Below are 18,418 nucleotides of genomic sequence, written 5' to 3'. Positions count from 1 at the left end.
TTTTTCCTTATATTTTCTTTTCCAACTTGAATAATTCAAATTTCTTTAACTTTTCCCAATTGGTGATGTTTTCCTCTTTTGTTACCTGCATTTCTCTTTAGATATGAAATACAGAACTAAACTCTTTATGGATATAGTGATAGTTTATGTGTCCTGTGTCATCACTGTCCTTTAATAAACAGCAAAACTTTATTATGATCTTAAGAAATTACTATACAGTATTCTTCCAAGACTAAAATTATTGTCCATTTATTTTTTTCTCCTGGGGAAAAAATTTTGCCCACTTAGAAAGTTTCTTTATGGCAGAAATGAAAGGCTGCAAATTAAATCTTTAGTTTTTCCTTACTCTTATTTCTGCACATTGATTTGCACTATAAATTCCTCAGGGGTGTAGTGTTAAGTCATAACATAATTGTGTTTCCTCCCCTCATAGATTAGCAATTTATGAAGAAGACAGACAGGATTTACTTATAAATAAAACTGTGATGTCAATAAAAGATCCTTAACCCACTGAGTGAGGTCAGGGATAGAATCCAAGTCTTCATGGATACTAGCCAGGGTCATTAACTGCTGAGCCATGATGGGAACTCTGATAGCCTTATATTTTACTTCATAAGTCAATTAAAAAAAGATAATGTGAGACTGCAGAGATCTGTTTCATTGTTGACTGTTTTAGGTGAGTTCTCCTGTTGGTTTGACTGGGGGTGGTTTCTCAGCTTCTTCATCTTGCTTGTTGTTTTCTTTTTCCTGAGGGAGTTGTACTCTCCGTGACCAGGCAGTGTATATATACACAATGGAATACTACTCAGCCATAAAAAAGAAGGACATAATGCCATTTGCAGCAACATGGATGGAACTAGAGAATCTCATACGGAGTGAAATGAGCCAGAAAGACAAAGACAAATACCATATGATATCACTTAGAACTGGAATCTAATATCCAGCACAAATGAACATCTCCTCAGAAAAGAAAATCATGGACTTGGAGAAGAGACTTGTGGCTGCCTGATGGGAGGGGGAGGGAGTGGGAGGGATTGGGAGCTTGGGCTTATCAAACACAACTTAGAATAGATTTACAAGGAGATCCTGCTGAGTAGCATTGAGAACTTTGTCTAGATACTCATGTTGCAACAGAACAAAGGGTGGGGAAAAAAAAATGTAATTATAATGTATACATGTAAGGATAACTTGATCCCCTTGCTGTACAGTGGGAAAAGAAAAAAAAAAGAGAAAAAAAAAGATAATGTGGAATTCCCCTCATGGCTCAGTGGGAAACAAATTTGACTAGTATACAGGAGGACTCAGATTTGATCAGTGGCCTTGCTCAGTGGGGATCCAGCATTGCTGTGAGCTGTGATGTAGGTCTCAGACATGGCTTGGATCTGGTGTTGCTGTGGCTGTGGTGTAGGCCAGCAGCTACAGTTCCAATTTGACCCCTAGCATGGGAACCTCCATATGCCATGGGTGTGGCCATAAAAAGACCAAAAAAAAAAAAATCACGTAATGGATCTTGAACTTCAGTAAATTAGTACAATCTAGCCTTTCCTGAGAAGCAAGGTTAGTTATTTAGCTCATCTTCACTAAAAATGCCACTCAGCTTTCTATGTTACCAGTGACAACTGCACACAAAAAGTGAAATGCATATTACATACTATTTTTAAAATTAAATAAAATGTTTAGTGAAAAGCAGGGCTTCATTGCAGAATCTTCTTTGTAGCATATATGATTTAATATTTTATTAGGTTTCTACTGGTGTGAATTTTGGAAATGCAAATTGTTGTGATAATTGGCTGAATTTTCTGGCTTAACTTTGAGAGTGAAAAATGAATATGAGAAAGAAAAAGAAAACAACACAATTTCTTTATATCCACAAGTACACCTTTGTAGTATTTATTTTAGAATTCTCTCGTAAGGTTGAATGAAGGATGTTCTAGACCAGAGGAATAAATGGTATACTGAACTTCTGGATTTTATAAAAGGAGTCAGGTAAAACTGTTGATATTTGAGGAATAAACAGACTATGGGGCACACCTTAGGATTTGATAAGGGAAAAGTCTGAACTTGGACCATATAAATGGGACCACATCCTTTCCTTTGGCTTCAATGGAATTTCAGTGATAGGTTTAGCATTCCAGGTTAATCTAAGAGTAAAGTTTCAATTTTACTGTGGTTATTTCATTTTGATTTTAAATGGCAACAGAATGAATTTCCACGTGAAACAACATTTGAATTGCAGCCAATACATTGTTATTTATCCATCCCTGTTGAATAAAAAGTAATGTTGATTTTCTTTTTCTTTTTGAAGTTCAATGAAAGGGCTGTAGGAAACTCCATGAGAATATTTGATTAATCATATTTCCTAGATAGCCTTTTGGAAACATATTGTTAAAATGTCAAAAATTTTCATTGGCTTTCTCTGTTTTACTCTTTCCTTCTATCCCCCAATTTTTCTTAAACTTAATGATGCCGTCTTTCTTTTGCTCTCTTTTGAGCTGCATTTTTAATATGATCTTCAGAGATTTTATATATCTTCATGTCTCCAAGATTTCTAATCTTCTATCTCTGTATTTCTACAACCATTCCTAATTCAACTTTTATTGCAAAATGTCCCGTAACCTAAAATAAATTTTTCGATTGAATGTTTGTGAAGAAACACAGCACATTAAAGCAGAAATCAGCTTCTGTACTGCTTTTTCCATGAATCACCTGCTCTTTTCTAATTTATGTAAATGAGGCAATATTCAACCCTCAGGATTGACTGAAAACGTGGGAGAATAATCTTTATGCTTAATTCTTATGCAAATCACTGGAAATGTCTGCAAAATGCTCTCTGTTTTTCTCATTATTGTCCCAGCTTTTTGAACTTCGCCTTGATTTATGATGAAGTTAGCTATCCATATGGATTTCTTTCCGTTCTCTTTTTCAAATACAGCTTTTGCCTGAGGTTCTTTTCTGATGCCAGATCAGTAGATGTGACTGGAAAAGACAGACTAGCCCAGGATGTTCTTGAAATTTTGATGCATTACATAGTGTTGTTTAATGCCAAGTTTTTCTTTACTTCTTCTTTAAACAAAGGGCCATTTAGTACATGCAGTTGCTTTCCAGATATTTAACTGTATAGTAATGTATAATCATTTATGTTAATCCATAGTAACTTATAGTAATTTTATATTGTTACTGATTATACTGAATTTCAGTCAGAAATTGCATTCCATCATGTGTTGATTCCTGGGAATTTACTGAAGTTTCCTTTGCGGCTTACTACATGATTTTTGTAAATGTTCTTGTATGCTAAAAACAAACAAAACTATATTTTTTCTCTATAAATTGTTTAATTGTTTTGTTCAAATATTTGTACCTGTATTTTAAAGTAAATTATTGATAGATCTATTTTTTTTAATTGTAGTTCTGCCTACTTTTGCTTCAGATATTGGAAAGTTAGATAGAAGACATTTCCATAATCACTATGGCACAGTTTCTTTACCAGCACGTGACCCAAGTGTTTGTATATTATCTTTTTTTCCTGTAATTTATTTTTTCCTGATATTCAAATTATTATCTTGGATTTTTTTGAGACACATGTCTCTGATAGGCATTTTTCTATTTTCCCCAATTTTTCACATCGTTGTTTAAAAAATATTTAGTTGAAAACATATTGTTGCATTTAATATATGTTTACACCTAGCTTGAGAATCACTGTATTTTAATCTTTGAATTAAACATCTTGCATGTATTTTAATCATAGTAATATTGAGAACTGTTTTTGCTCTTTTTCTGTGCTTCATATGTACTATATTTTCCTTTCTTTTATTTTTCTCCTTTCCCACATTTCATTTGATGAAACAGTAATTTTTAGTTCTGTTTAAAAGTTATTTATTCTTAGTTCATAGTTGTTTTTTGTTATTGTTTTTGCTTTTCTCATTAATTTCTATCAAAAGACTTCTCTTCCGCTGGACTCTGCCTGCATGCCTCTTCCCAGGAACTCTCTTTTCCCTATGCTAGGACTTTGTATCATCAAGGGTTTTCTGTTTTTTTGTGGGGGTTTTTGGCTGCACCCATTGCATGTGCAAGTTCGCAAGCTAGGGATCAAACCTGTGCCACAGGAGCAACCGGAGCCACTGCAGTGACAATGCTGGACCCTTAACCTGTGGAGCCATTCGGACACTCCAGTATCATCAAGGTTTTAAGTCTAAGTCATGAATGTACACTTTCAGGAGTGTGAAGTCACTGCTAGTTTAGACAAAATACACTTTTCTAAGTTATTCACTCTTAATACTCTTCTTGCCTTAACTTGCACAACCTTTGTGCTAATAGTATGCTATTAACAGATGCTTATCACTGATAGTGAAACTGTTCTATTTGCATGTATAACTCAACTACTCCGAGAAGTCCTTGCAAATAGGAGCTTTTGAGCTTTATTTATTGTATCACAAACATATTATGTGGAATACATTGGATAATTGGTAGATCTTTTCAATTGGTGCATAAATGAATGAACACTCTCCAGGTCACTTAAAACAGTCTTGACCATTGACACAGACTTACTGAATATTTACTAAATTTACAGATCCAAGAAAAACAGGATCATCACGGGCCATTAAGACCTTGGCCTCTACATTATATTTTATTTCTTTTTGCCTGTTTTCCATGCCTCTGAAACCAGTTTGTTCTCTTTTTCTCCTTTCCTGCCAGAATTTGATTTGACAATAGGTTTCTTACAGCTCTTGCCTTCCAGTAGGTTGAACACTTACATCTTTTGTCATTTTAAGCCATTACTTAAAAAACAATTAAAAAAAAAAGATGTAAGTAAATGGCTTTAGAAGAGTTTATGAAAAACATCTTAAAGAATTTGACTTCAGTAGCTTCTACTCTGATAGGGCTGTCTTAGCAACTGTTGGAAGAGTTTAATAAACAGTATCTCTGTTGTGAGCTAAATTAACATCTAATAAGAGGGCAGGAAGTGTTTAATGACTAAAATATGAAGGGGACACGTGAGGCAGTCTACTTACTCCTGATAAAGGAATTAAGAAACCGGGAGAGGCAGCAAGAGGCTGTGCTTTCCCCAGCTGGGTTTTTGATTGATTTGGAAGCCTTCTGGGAAAGGCAAAAACAAGAAAGGTCTTGTTACAAGAGCACTTGTATCTGCAAAATAGCCTAGGATGCTTTCCTTATTTGAAAGAAGCCCAGTGACCCAGTCATCCTTAGGCACTGGACTTTCTCACCTTCAATAACTAACCTTCACAGAATTACGGATTTCGAGCATTGCTTCCACTTTCTCCTCTTGCTCCGTTTTTATTTTATTTATTTATTTTTTAAAACTTTTCAGAATCCTGCTTTGAATCTTTTCATTCTATTACATGTGTCTTTACCATCAATACAAATGACACCTTTTACAATTACTTGGGGAAAAAAGCATGTGTGGCATTTGATATTATTAAACAGATCTCCTTGGCAGTCCCTTCTCTTTTGAGATTGCATGATTGCAATTTAAATTTGCTATAACAACTTCTTGATTAGAATTCTTTCCAACTACCTCTAAATATAGCCTTTTTTGGGGGGGAGGGGGGCCACACCTGCAGCATTTGTAATTTCCCAGGCGCAGCCATAGCCGCACCATATCTGAGCCGCGTCTGTGACCTACACATCAGCTCACCACAACCCTGGATCCTTAACCCACTGAGCAGGGCCAGGGAATGAACCCGCATCCTCAAGAATACTAGTGGGATTTGTTACCCCTGAGCCACAACAGGAACTCCTCAGCCTTTCTTAAGGGTTGTTTCTTTGCATGCTTGTTTTCATCTCCGTTTTCTTGCCTTTAAAAATTTCACCTTATTGTTGAACCACTCTGTAGATGGCTATTAATAGTATATCCTCGATCCTAAACTCTTTAACTCCTCCCTTTGGCTTTATACCTAAATTTCTCAAGCTTCAGAAATATTGAGATTTGATTTATCAATATTCCCTTCAACATTTATTTCTCATTTCAAATACAATTCTATTTATCTAAGCTCTGAAAATCTGACTCATCAGTATCCAGAGCTTTTGCATACACTTTGAATTGAAGTGAATGAAGAATGGTGGAATGCACCCCCAAATATGCCACTTTAGCAGAAGGATTATTTTAAGCTAAAGGAACCTGAAAAACAGCAGATACAAGAAGAGCATTCTAATCTTCCCTTTTCTTCCTGAAAAACAGGAGATTAAAAACTCCCATGTGGGGAGTTCCCTTAGTGGCTCAGTGGTTAATGAACCCGACTAAGAACCATGAGGATGTGGGTTCAATCCCTGGCCTCGCTCAGTGGGTTAAGGATCTAGTGTTGTTGTGAACTGTGGTGTAGATGCAGATGCAGCTCAGATCCCACATTGCTGTGGCAGAGGTATAGGCTGGCAGCTGCAGTTCCGATTTGACCCCTAGCCAGTACAGCCCTAAAAAGCAAAACAAACAAACAAAAAACAACTCCCACGTGAAAGACATACCCCCCATAGCAGGAAAAAAGAAATGTTCTCCAACAGGGGATCAAAACTGAGAGAATTCTGTACAAACCGACTTTGTTAAAATAATCCAGCTCTTCCTTTAGCTTCCCCACACAGTCTGGTTACTCTTCCACAAGTGCTTCTCTGTTGAGCTTGGTATAAAAGCATTTGGGTTTTGCCATTTCCTTGTCTATTCATTTCCTTATGGTGGATTCCCACGTCATGCAAAACTTATAAATTTGTATCCTTTTCTCCTATTAACCTGCTTTATCTCTTAAATTTTCAGGCCCAGCATAAGAAGGTAGAGATAACATGTTACATCCTCTACAGCATCAACCTGTATTGTTTTCACCTTCCACATGTTCCTTTTTGTCCCTGTTTATACTCTTTCTTTCTTCTTCTGTTTTTTTGGGGGGTTTTTTTTGCTTGTTTGTTTTTGCTTTTTTAGGGCCACACCTGCAGCATATGGAAGTTCCCAGGCTAGGGGTTGAATTGAAGCTGCAGCTGCCGGCCTACACCACAGCCACAGCAACACCAGATCCAAGCTGCGTCTGTGACCTACACCACAGCTCACTACAACACAGGATCCTTAATCCACTGAGCAAGGCCAGGGATTGAACCCACATCCTCATGGATCCTAGTCGGGTTCATTAACCACTGAGCCATGATGGGAACCCCCCCACTTGTATTCTTTTCCTCAGAATGTTATGAAATCTTCTTAAGTAAGGTTTGGTTCATCTGGCTGAATCTTTAAGAACATCATATTGACCAAATCATTTTCTTGCTCCTAAATCTTGAACAGCTCCTCACTACTGGATAACATCCAGCATCCTTGGTTCAGTAATGAGGGAACCAGTCTGTCTCAGACTAGTTTTCATACAATTTTTTTCTCAATACTCTCCCATGTGCTTAATTTTGTCTCCAAGATACAGAATCAAACTGCCCTCAAAATGCCTTCATGGTCCAGTTGGAAATCTACACTGCTGGGAATATTGTATTTTTCTTCCTCCATTTTTATTGCTAAATAGTTCCCCCAACTAAAACTACATTTTTATCTTCTTTCATTTAATTTAGTAATTTATCCTTGGGTATGCTTAATATTTAAGAACTACTTAGAAAAGTAGTGTATTTAAATTTAACAAAAAAGAGTTATTGTCAGAAAGAGGTATTTCTACTTCCTTACTTTAAGAGAAACCAAACAAGGAGGAATGAATCCTGCCCCCCCCCACCCCGCCACCCTGTCCCCACCCCCCATGAGTTAGGCATGCCATCTAGTGGCGGATCCACCGCACTACAGACCTGGCCTCAGGCCAGCTAGTCTAAAGATCCACTTTCAAATTTTTCTCAAAGAATATGTCAAACATATTTTTTTTCCCTTATATAGCACAGTACCACAAGAAAAATACTGCATAATGCTTACTCTTTGTAAAATGGCACTAAACACTGAAGACCCATTAAGTTTGGGCTGATTATACAGAGATAAGTTCAGAGAAAGAGAAGACCTGAAGTTTTCATGTGTTAGCATTAATCAGTGATGCACACAGGTCCACTTTGGAAGAAGAAATTTAGAGAAACGCCTATAAGCTTGGATAAATCTCTGATAAAGGGTGAGAAAAGTCTTTCCTCCTTGGGATAACATATGAAACACAGCCAGCAGTGTCATCACTGAATAAATATTACACGAGGGTTTGGCAAAATGGTTCAGAGTAAGCATAGCCGTTGAAGCCAGATGGATTATTATCATCACTTCTCTAAACTGGGGCACAATCACTAGAAATGACCATTTTCACATGTTAAAATGTGGGGACAACATCTTCGTTGTGAGTATGAGAAATAATATCTTTAAAAGGTTTGGACTACAGCAAGGCATCCAGTAAAAAAATAGTAGTCTTTGATGGTTATCATCCTTTTTACCTCTGATGATTTGTAGAGAGAAAATAGCTATTTGTTTCAAGCTTAAAAACTATTATTTCTATTCCTGAATTTATTCCTTTATCACAGTATGGAGTACATGTGCTCATAGACATCATTCCTTTCCATACCAGATGGAAGATAACTCCTATTTAGTAAATATTGGGCAAAAACAATTACAAAACAAATTATCTATGTAACTCATTAAATATATTATCTACTATGTTTTTTAAAAGTATTCAGAAATATGTTTCTACTTACAACTTTCCAGCTGCATGATACAGGTCTGTACATCCATTGGAAAATTCTTGAGATCCATTGGACAGGAGAGAGTCAGGGTCAATCTGAAAGAATTAAACTAATTATTTTAAAAATAAATATATAATATCATATTAATGTTCTATTTTTCAAGGTACAACTAGAAAACAATGTTGCTTGGTCATGACTAACATCTATTCAAATAAAATTTGCTCTACTTGGGTATGTTATTTAATGTGAAATAGCTGTATCCTTTCACATAAATCTAGTGGGGTTTTTTTGGGGGGGGGAGAAAAGCTGTACATTTAAATATCCGATCACATGTATTTATTTATCTAATTAAGATTTCCTTTAGAGAGGGCTGTAGATGTCTAAGAGAGATCTATATTTTCAGAAAAGACCCTCAAAAAAGATATTTGAGGGTGAGTTTTTATAAACTTAATACCAGAGGCCAAAAGACACACTTGCCCAGAATCGCACTGACAGCATCCTTGAAGAGACAAGCAGAGCCAAGGTCTAGAGTTTGAACAAGAGAACGCTGGGTACTGGCAAGAAGACCTGGGTGACAACTTTCATCGTCTTTGTAACTACACTGTAAAACTTGTTAGTGAACATCCAGAGGGGAAAAACTCTGATACTAAGTGAAGTCAGTCAGAGAAAGACAAATACCATATGAGATCATTAATATGTGAAATCTAATGAAAAATGAAACAAAAGAAATTATTCACGGAACAGCAACAGACTCAAAGATTTTGAGACCAAACTTATTGTGGGGAAGGATGGATTGGGACTTTGGGATTAGCATGTACACACTACTATATATGAAATCATTGGTAACACGGACCTACTATATAGCTCAGGGAAATATATTCAATATTCTGTGATGACCTATATGGGGAAAGAATCTGAAAAAAGAATGGATAGATGTGTATGGCTGTTCACTTAGCTGTACACCTGAAATTAACACAGCATTGTAAGTCACCTATATATACCCCAATAAAATTTCTAAAAACATAAACAAAAAAACCCTCTGAATCTGAAGAACTTCAAAAATTTTCAGCATTAGAGAGAGGTTGCCTGTTGTAGGACTACAGCATTTCACCAGATCTTATCAAGGCCATGAGAGAGCCCTCTGGAATATGTGTGACACTGTGCTGACCACAAAAACTTCTGACTGGCCTTCACACAAAGTGAGATGCCCTTTAGGGGGACCCCCGCATTGCAACCCCTCATTTTCCTTTCAGAAAGTATGAGTATAAAGACATTTCAGATAATCTACTACTCCTGAATGATTTTTTGTGTGTGTGTTTTGTTTTGTTTTGTTTTTTCCCCTTGGAAGAGGCGATTACTGAGATATCTCCAGGGATTTTCAAGAATTTGTAGCTCCTGAACGTGAGAGAGGCCAAGATACAAACAAACCCAAGTTTATTCAAATGAAGTTTTTTCCTGAGAATGTTCTAGCCAGCCCCTCTTACTGAAAGTTTTCCATTGAAATGCAGTATATTCGTGAACACCCCAGGTGTTCAGATTTAGTCGTTCACCTAAATTCTGCGACCAAAGGCAGATTACTTAATTTCATTCTTTCAGTTTTCACATCTCCAAAATAAGGATAATAATAGTACCTACTCTAGAGAGATATTGTTAGCAATACTTAAGTTAATACATGTGAAATGCTTAAACAAGTGCTTAACACATAGTAAACACTCAAATGACATATGAGTTATTAAGGATTATTAGTCCAGGAGTTCCCTTCGTGGCTCAGTGGTTAACGAACCTGACTAACATCCATGAGGATGCAGGTTCAATCCCTGGCCCTGCTCAGTGGGTTAAGGATCTGGTGTTGCTATGGCTGTGGTGTAGGTCAGCAGCTGTAGCTCCAATTTGACCCCTAGCCTGGGAACCTCCATATGCTGCAAGTACGGCCCTAAAAAGCAAAGCAAAAAAAAAAGGATTACTAGTCCATTCTCTCCACCCCTGACTTCCCCAGATTCTCCTCTGCCAACTTACATAGGATGCACACAAAACAAAAACTATTTAAGCTTTAAGAAAAACAGCCATCAGCTCTACTAAATGTAATCACCTTCTCCAAAATGGCATTTTTATGTAGGCTACAGACACACGTACATCATTATTTTATGGATGTATGTTTGACTGTGAATACTCTTAGTGGGATCCAGGTGACATAATCGGAGAGACATAAATGGACAGACATGAAACCGCCAAATTGTTAAGAGTCCCAGAGGAACGTGTGACAATTCACTCGAGTCAGAGTCCATAGCACATGAAAATAATTCACAGAGTTTACTCTTCAAAAGCAATTTTCTCCTAACTCAAGCTAGGTTAAGCGATCCTGTTAAGTATGATCTTATATATTTGCAAAGTTCTCTCTTAAAAAAAAAAAAAGGCAATTGTAAAATCAGGTGGACACAATGTTCCCTGTCTTGTGAAAGGGTTTATTAGAAGTGTATGCACAAGTACATCTGGAACATACACACATTAATTTTCCAAACATCCAAGGCTCTCCCGCCAGCCAGTTTTAAATGTTGGCTTGGAGAATTAATGCTGTGACCTTTTGTATGGAAGTAAATAGCATTCTCAGAATCTTTTCCAGGCTCTCACCATGCATGTGATGTCAAATTCATGTCCTAGCTATTTTTCTGGCGTAAAATGAGAGACATTACATAAAATTCTTTTTTTTTTTTTTTTTAAAAAAAAAGGCCTTTGAAAGGAATTATTTGGCAAAGAAAAATGCTGTTGGTAGAACTTTTGCCATAAATCATATCTTGAAAAAAATCTATTTATTGACTTTCTTTTTGTTTAAGGTACAATAATACAATGGCTTCTTTAATAGCACAGGGATGTGTCAACTTGGTGAGTACGATCCTGAATTTCTTTATCAAAACATTACATATAAATTAAAGATTTGTCGTGACCACATCAAAAGAAAACCAAATCAAGAGGCAATTAATCACATTCTACTGTTTTGAAAATATCTTCTTGTGTAACAGAGGACACTAAGTTCTCTTTCTGAGACAAGACACACAAACAGGATATGCATTTTTTAATTTTTCCCTTTAAAAGTCTTGCCTTAGTGAAGTAGTAATGTTAAAAAAAAGATGACCCTAATCTATGACAAACAATTCATCTCATTAAAATCAAGGTATTACCCATTTTCGAATGACCATTGCCTAGAGTACGCAGTCTATCTCACACATAAATTGAAGTAGTTTAAAAAAAAGATTTTCTGACTCCCTTTTAGGCTCTTTAAGCAAATGTAAGTATTGAATTCGTTTCTAATATTTTTCAATTTAGTGTTGTAAGGACAACTGACTCAATATCAGCTTTGAAATATTAGCTCTAATATCATAATAGATAACACAGCTCTTTGCTTACTATGTGGTAAGCATAATTTTAAATGCTTTATATGTGTCTCAACTCATTTATTGCCTATGATGAATCTATAAGATGGGTAAAACATACTATCCATATTTAGAGGTAGAGAGATTGAGGGGTTAACTCACCTGATATTAAAAAGCAGAAATTGGTGTAGCTGAATTAGCAGCTCTGGGGGTCTAGCTGTACATTCTATGCCCTTCGTTTTTAATGTCTACTGCCTTTCAAAGGCATAATAACAATTTTCAAGAAAATTAGTTCTCTAATAATGACTTTTAAAATTTATATTTCTATAACTTTGAGAAATGATATATTTCATACACGATTAGTTATATTTAAAGTCAAAGATACATAAATTATTCCTCCCCAAAAGATGAGTAATTAAACTTTAGAAAATATAAGGAGTCTGCCCATGGATTTTACATGTGTTTATTTGAGTGATGGATATTTTATCATGAATGATTTTAGGAAGGGTAAATAACTCTCAGGAGACATTAGATTGTTGGAGCACTAGAAGGAAGATTGGAACTAAAGTTCAAATTGGAGTTTTGTTGTCATCTGATTGTGGAGATGACCATGAAGCTCATTAAGCCATCACCAGGGCAGTCTCTCTGTTGGTAATGGTCCCTTTAAGAAGCTGATAGAAGTTATGGGCCTCTTCAGAAAAATATAATCACACACATGCAAAATTGTCCTTACAACATAGACTTTATAGCATTGTAAACTGATTTCCCTTGAATAAACTGCATTTAAAAAGCATCTGTCAAAACAAGTTGGCCTTTTCCCTTTAAAAATTAATGCCTAAGTTAAAAAAATAGTTACATAGTGTACAAGTCTTTAAAAATCAATGTCTGTCAAAGTTCAAAAAATAGTTACATAGTGTACAAGTAATCTTTAATTCTTTCCACGACTGAATTTCAAAGAAAGTGATCATATTTAGCTTAAATAAAAATTAATTGTGTTGTGATCTTTGACAAATCGCTGTGCACGGTATTTTTTTATATAAAGTTTCTTCCTGTTTGTTGACTATTGACTATTAACGCAGTAATACTTCTGTACTATACGTAGTAGAGTTGGATGTACCAATAGGTATTGGTAGTATCAGTGAAGTAAGCTGTAAATAATAGTCAACTGCCCGTGATGTCCTTCCATTACCTTGTGATGAGGATGTGACCATCCCCACTTCACAAGTGATAAATCTGAAGCTTAGATAGACTGATAATTTGCAAGAGAACACAAATTTGTTAATTTATGGATTCTGGAAAATATCAGAACTTAAGCTTTTTTTGGATTTGTTCTTTGTGGGGAAAGATAAAAAGAAAGCATTATCCTGGGTGCTTTATATACATTATTCCAAGCTGAAGGTAATTAGTATTTTCACCATCATGCATGTAAGGAAAATGAGCCTTTCACAGGTAAAGAGACCAGCCCCAAATCACAGCAAGTAAATCGCAGATTTACGTCTGGCGAGGTCTACCATACTTTCACCTGAGCCAATTCTTAGGGCTGTTTATGTGTCTGCTAATTTTGAGAGCTGAGATAACGTTCCCCTGGACAAAGAGAAGCCTTGCTTACAGCTTGCTATGAAAGCAGTGGATTCCCCAGACTCAGTGTTCCACGGCCATGACGCAGACTGGGAGTGTGCTGTATTCATCTGGGCCTGAGGCATTGTTCCCAGGAGACCTTAGGACAATGGAGACATTGGGCAAATATGGTGACGCTCGTGCTACTTGCTTGCAGTGAGTAATAAATTCCTTGGTCTCTGACCCTGACGTCCTACGTGTCTTCAGTCAGCACGCATGATGTACATAATAGGCTAACTTCATATGTAGAATAAAATCGAACTCCAAACTTGACAATCTGGAGTCATGGGTTTCGGTCCAACACCCTCACTTGCAAAGCACTCCGTTTAAAAATTATCAACATAATTCATGGATATCATTTAGAAGTTCAGATCGTTATATAAAATATGTCAAAAACAGCTATAGCTTTGCCCTATGCATCCTAACTCCCAGTTCAATCCTAGCTCCTCAGAGGAAACCTTCCTTAGATATTTGTGGCTTATATTCATATATCTAAATCAAGAATATTATGCTTGATTTGTAAAATTTGCAAAATCGTCTATTCATTTTCTACAAAAGTATATAAGAACTTACTTCTCTTCTACTACCCTCCAGCAGTATTCAAAAGCAGTTAAATGGATATTGAGTGTTTACATGTGAATATATAATTATTGTTCATGGTTAAGCTTTGTCCTTTGCTATAATTACAGCTCTTGTACAGCATTTTGTTTCCCCAGTGTTAATAACTGTCTCATTTTAATAATCACTTCAGTTTCTGTTCCCTACCATTATTTTAAACTCAACAAACTCCCTATCAGAACCAAATCCCTCTCAGTGATTAGACATAGCAGGCAAGGTATCATCAGTTCTTTGATTTTCATGGAAATCTCTATTTCTTTCTCACTTCTTCCTTTCTGGTCAGATATTGAATCTCTGTATTGATAGTGTGATTTTCATATCCTGTCTTTCCTATTTTCAGTTTAATAGTTTGATTCTACTTCTTAGCAGATGTCTTCATTTCATCTTCAAATACTGATTTTTTTTTCCACTTTGGTTTACTTTTTGATCTTACCATACTCTGAATGACTCCATTTCTCTTTTCCTGGAAGTATCTTATTTCATGCCTGCCCTTGACTCATCTGTCCAGAGTTTTTTTTTTTTTTTTTTTTTTTGCTATTTATTTGGGCCGCTTTACTGTTCACAGGATATTTATTTATTTTGTCTTTTTGCTATTTCTTTGGGCCGCTTCCGCGGCATATGGAGATTCCCAGGCTAGGGGTCTAATCGGAGCTGTAGCCACTGGCCTACGCCAGAGCCACAGCAACGCGGGATCCGAGCCGCGTCTGCAACCTACACCACAGCTCACGGCAACGCCGGATCGTTAACCCACTGAGCAAGGGCAGGGACCGAACCCTCATGGTTCATGGTTCCTAGTCGGATTCGTTAACCACTGCGCCATGACGGGAACTCCTGGTTTTTTTGTTTTGTTTTGTTTTTATGATTTCTTCTGCTCTCTGCATTTTCTCTTGAGTCATTTCTTTTCTATTTCTTTCATGTTCTTTTCTTTGCTCTTCACCTCCTCTGCATGTTTATTCTGGCCTCTGCTTCTTTTCTGATTACTGTTCATACTGTAAGATGTACTCCAATGACTGTTTATATTTAAGAATGAGATACTAAAAACTATTTGGAGTTCAATTAGCGGCAGATGGTTTATTGAGTAATGCTCTTCACTGTGGGACAATCGCCCCAATTTTTCCTTGGTGATTCCCCAATTTTCTGGAGATCTTTCTTCTTGGGCATTTGAGGAGAACAAGGGTATCACCCCTCAGTGCGTAGACCTCACACAACCCTCCTTTCCTTGGAATTAGGCTTCATGACAGACGCCAGTTGTGCCTGGAGTTCCTACTCCAGAAGCTCTTGGCACAAGCTCGTGGAGGTTTTCTGTCCTCCTGCTTTCTGCCCAGTTCAGAAAGCAAAAGGTAGACCCAAGTCTGAGGAACATGGGCAAGAATATTGAGACTAGAGCGGGCTTGCTATTGTTCCTGTGACGCTGACATTAATTTTTTTCCTTTAACTCCATTTTTAAGTTTCAGCTGCCTCAAATTTCTAAAAGTTTGAGGATATTATTTTCTTCCTTTCTGAAGTGCTAGCTGCCTCAAATTTCTAAAAGCTTGAGGATATTATTTTCTTCCTTTTCAGCTCCCCACTTGGCTTTGGGCTATCTCTGTTAAGTCAGTTTTCACAAGTGCATTCATTTCTGAGCTTGCTAAAATTTTTTGTCATCACTCATCTGTCACTGTTTTCTTTCCCATTACTTTCATCTTCCTGTGTGTTAATGTCATTTTATTCCTTATTCAGTTTATTTCTCTGTTTTAGTGGGTTTAAGGAGGAAGTACAGATAAATGGATAAGTTCAATAGGTCGGGTTTGCTAGGACATTCTGCTTCTTTCTTTAAACAAGCAGGAAAGCAGATCTTTCATGAAACATCACAGATGCTCCATTTGTAAGTTGAACAAGAATTTTTTTTTTTCTAGCACAACTTTTGTTAACAAAGGAACTGCTTGCCATTTGAAAATTTCAAAGTCCTATGAGATTTCCAAAAACAACTCACAAAAAATAAGTTTAGCCTTTGATCATGTGAGCAGGATAGAGCAAAACAAAAACCAGGAGCCGAGAGACATCATCTGTTTCATCTGAACTCATACTGAAAGACAAAAGATGCAATTCTGAATTATTCCATAACTTTTCTCAAAATATTAGAAGAAATTCAGGCAATTCATAATGGATGGCACTATTTTTCCAAGTCCAATAGACTTGATAAAAACAACTGTATAGCCATAATCATATAGGATTCTCCCTCTCTCTCTCTCTCATACACACACTGTATTTCAATTCTATCAAGGGAAATATTCTAGACATTATAATTTTGCTGAATTCTTCCACACTACCTAGTGATATATTCTTGCAACCTAGGTCATCCCAAAGTCTGTCTGAAATGAAACAGTACCTTATAATTAAAAATAAGCTGTAACTTTCTCAAAGTTAACTTTCAAATTAGCATGAAAAGAAGCAAACTTGCTTTATTTGCACCTGTCATGGCTCCCCTGATATCCATTGTGAACCCACATCACAGAAGAGTCAAGGATTGAACTTCCTGAAGAGACTCCATCATTTAAAATATATGTATTTTTCATACATTACCTTTTAAAACTGTACCCCAAAAAATGAAATACAGGGGACTAAATCTGACCAAAGAGGTGAAAGACTTATATGCTGAGAACTATAAAACATTAATCAAGGAAATTAAAGAGGATTCAAAGAAATGAAAAGATATTCCATGCTCCTGGGTTGCAAAAATTCATAGTGTAAAAATGGGCATGCTACACAAAGCAACCTGCAGATTCAATGCAATCCTTATCAAATTACCCATGAACAAGAATAAACAATTCAAAAATTTATAGGAACCACAAAAGACCCAGAACCGCCAAAACAATTCTGAGGAACAAAAACTAAGCAGGAGGCATAATTCTCCCTGACTTCAGGCAAAATTACAAACCCACAATAATCAAGACAGTGTGGTTGGTACTGGTACCAAAACAGACATACAGACCAATGGAACAGAATAGAGAACCCAGGGAGTTCCCTTGGTGGTGCAGTGGTTAACGAATCTGACTAGGAACCATGAGGTTGCAGGTTCGATCCCTGGCATCGCTCAGTGGGTTAAGGATCCTGCATTGCTGTGAGCTGTGGTGTGGGTTGCAGATGCGGCTCGGATCCTGTGTTGCTGTGACTGTGATGTAGGCTGGCGGCTACAGCTCCGATTGGACGCCTAGCCTGGGAACCTCTATATGTCATGGGTGTGGCCCTAGAAAAGACAAAAAAAAAAAAAAAAAGAATAGGGAACCCAGAAATAAACCCAGACACCTATGGTCTATTAATCTTTGACAAAGGAGGCAAGAACATAAAGTGGGAAAAAGACAATCTTTTCAGCAAGTCGTGTTGGGAAAACTGGACAGCTACATATAAATCAATGAAACTAGAACACACCCTCACACCATGCACCATGCAATAAACTCAAATTAGCTTAAAGACTTAAATGTAAGACAAGATACCATCAAACTCCTGGAAGAGGACATAGGCTAAACATTCTCTGACATTAACCTTACAAATGTTTTCTCGGGTCAGTCTCCCAGGGCAACAGAAATAAAAGCAAAAATAAACCAATGGGACCTAATCAAACTGACAAGCTTTTGCACAAGAAAGGAAACCATAAAAAAAAAAAAAAAAAAGACAACTTACAGAATGGGAGAAAATAGTTTCAAATGATGCAACAGACAAGAGTTTAATCTCTAAAGCATACGAACAACTTGTACAACTCAACAGCAAAAAAGCCAACAACCCAATTGAAAGACAGGCAAAAGATCTAGACATTTCTCCAAAGAAGATATACAGATGGCCAACAAGCACATGAAAAATGCTCAAAATCACTGATCATTAGAGAAATGAACATCCAAACTACTACAAGATACCACCTCACACCAGTCAGAATGGCCATCATTAATAATAAGTCCTCAACTAACAAATGTTGGAGAGGGTGTGGAGAAAAGGGAACCCTCCTGCACTGTTGGTAGGAATGTAAACTGGTACAACCACTATGAAAAACAGTATGGAGGTACCTTAGAAAACTATACATAGAACTACCATATGACCCAGCAATCTCACTCTTGGGAATATATCTGGACAAAATTTTCCTTGAAAAAGACACATGCATCCACATGTTCACTGCAGCACTATTCACAATAGCCAAGACATGGAATCAA

General features: G+C 36.7%; 1 protein-coding gene across 2 annotated transcripts in view; it reads right to left on the bottom strand.

The window, feature by feature from the left end:
- Window positions 1-18,418, bottom strand: part of GLRA3 (glycine receptor alpha 3) — a 168,530-nt gene that overhangs the window by 57,350 nt on the left and 92,762 nt on the right. For both annotated transcript variants that reach the window (XM_047761724.1, XM_047761725.1), the window contains exon 5: window positions 8,647-8,729. In XM_047761724.1, coding sequence (XP_047617680.1) covers window positions 8,647-8,729 — 83 coding nt within the window. The remainder of the gene's footprint in view (window positions 1-8,646; window positions 8,730-18,418) is intronic.

Source organism: Phacochoerus africanus, chromosome 15 (genome assembly GCF_016906955.1).
Source record: "Phacochoerus africanus isolate WHEZ1 chromosome 15, ROS_Pafr_v1, whole genome shotgun sequence".
NCBI classification, from domain to species: Eukaryota; Metazoa; Chordata; class Mammalia; order Artiodactyla; family Suidae; genus Phacochoerus; species Phacochoerus africanus.
This window is presented reverse-complemented; position numbering and strand designations above follow the sequence as displayed.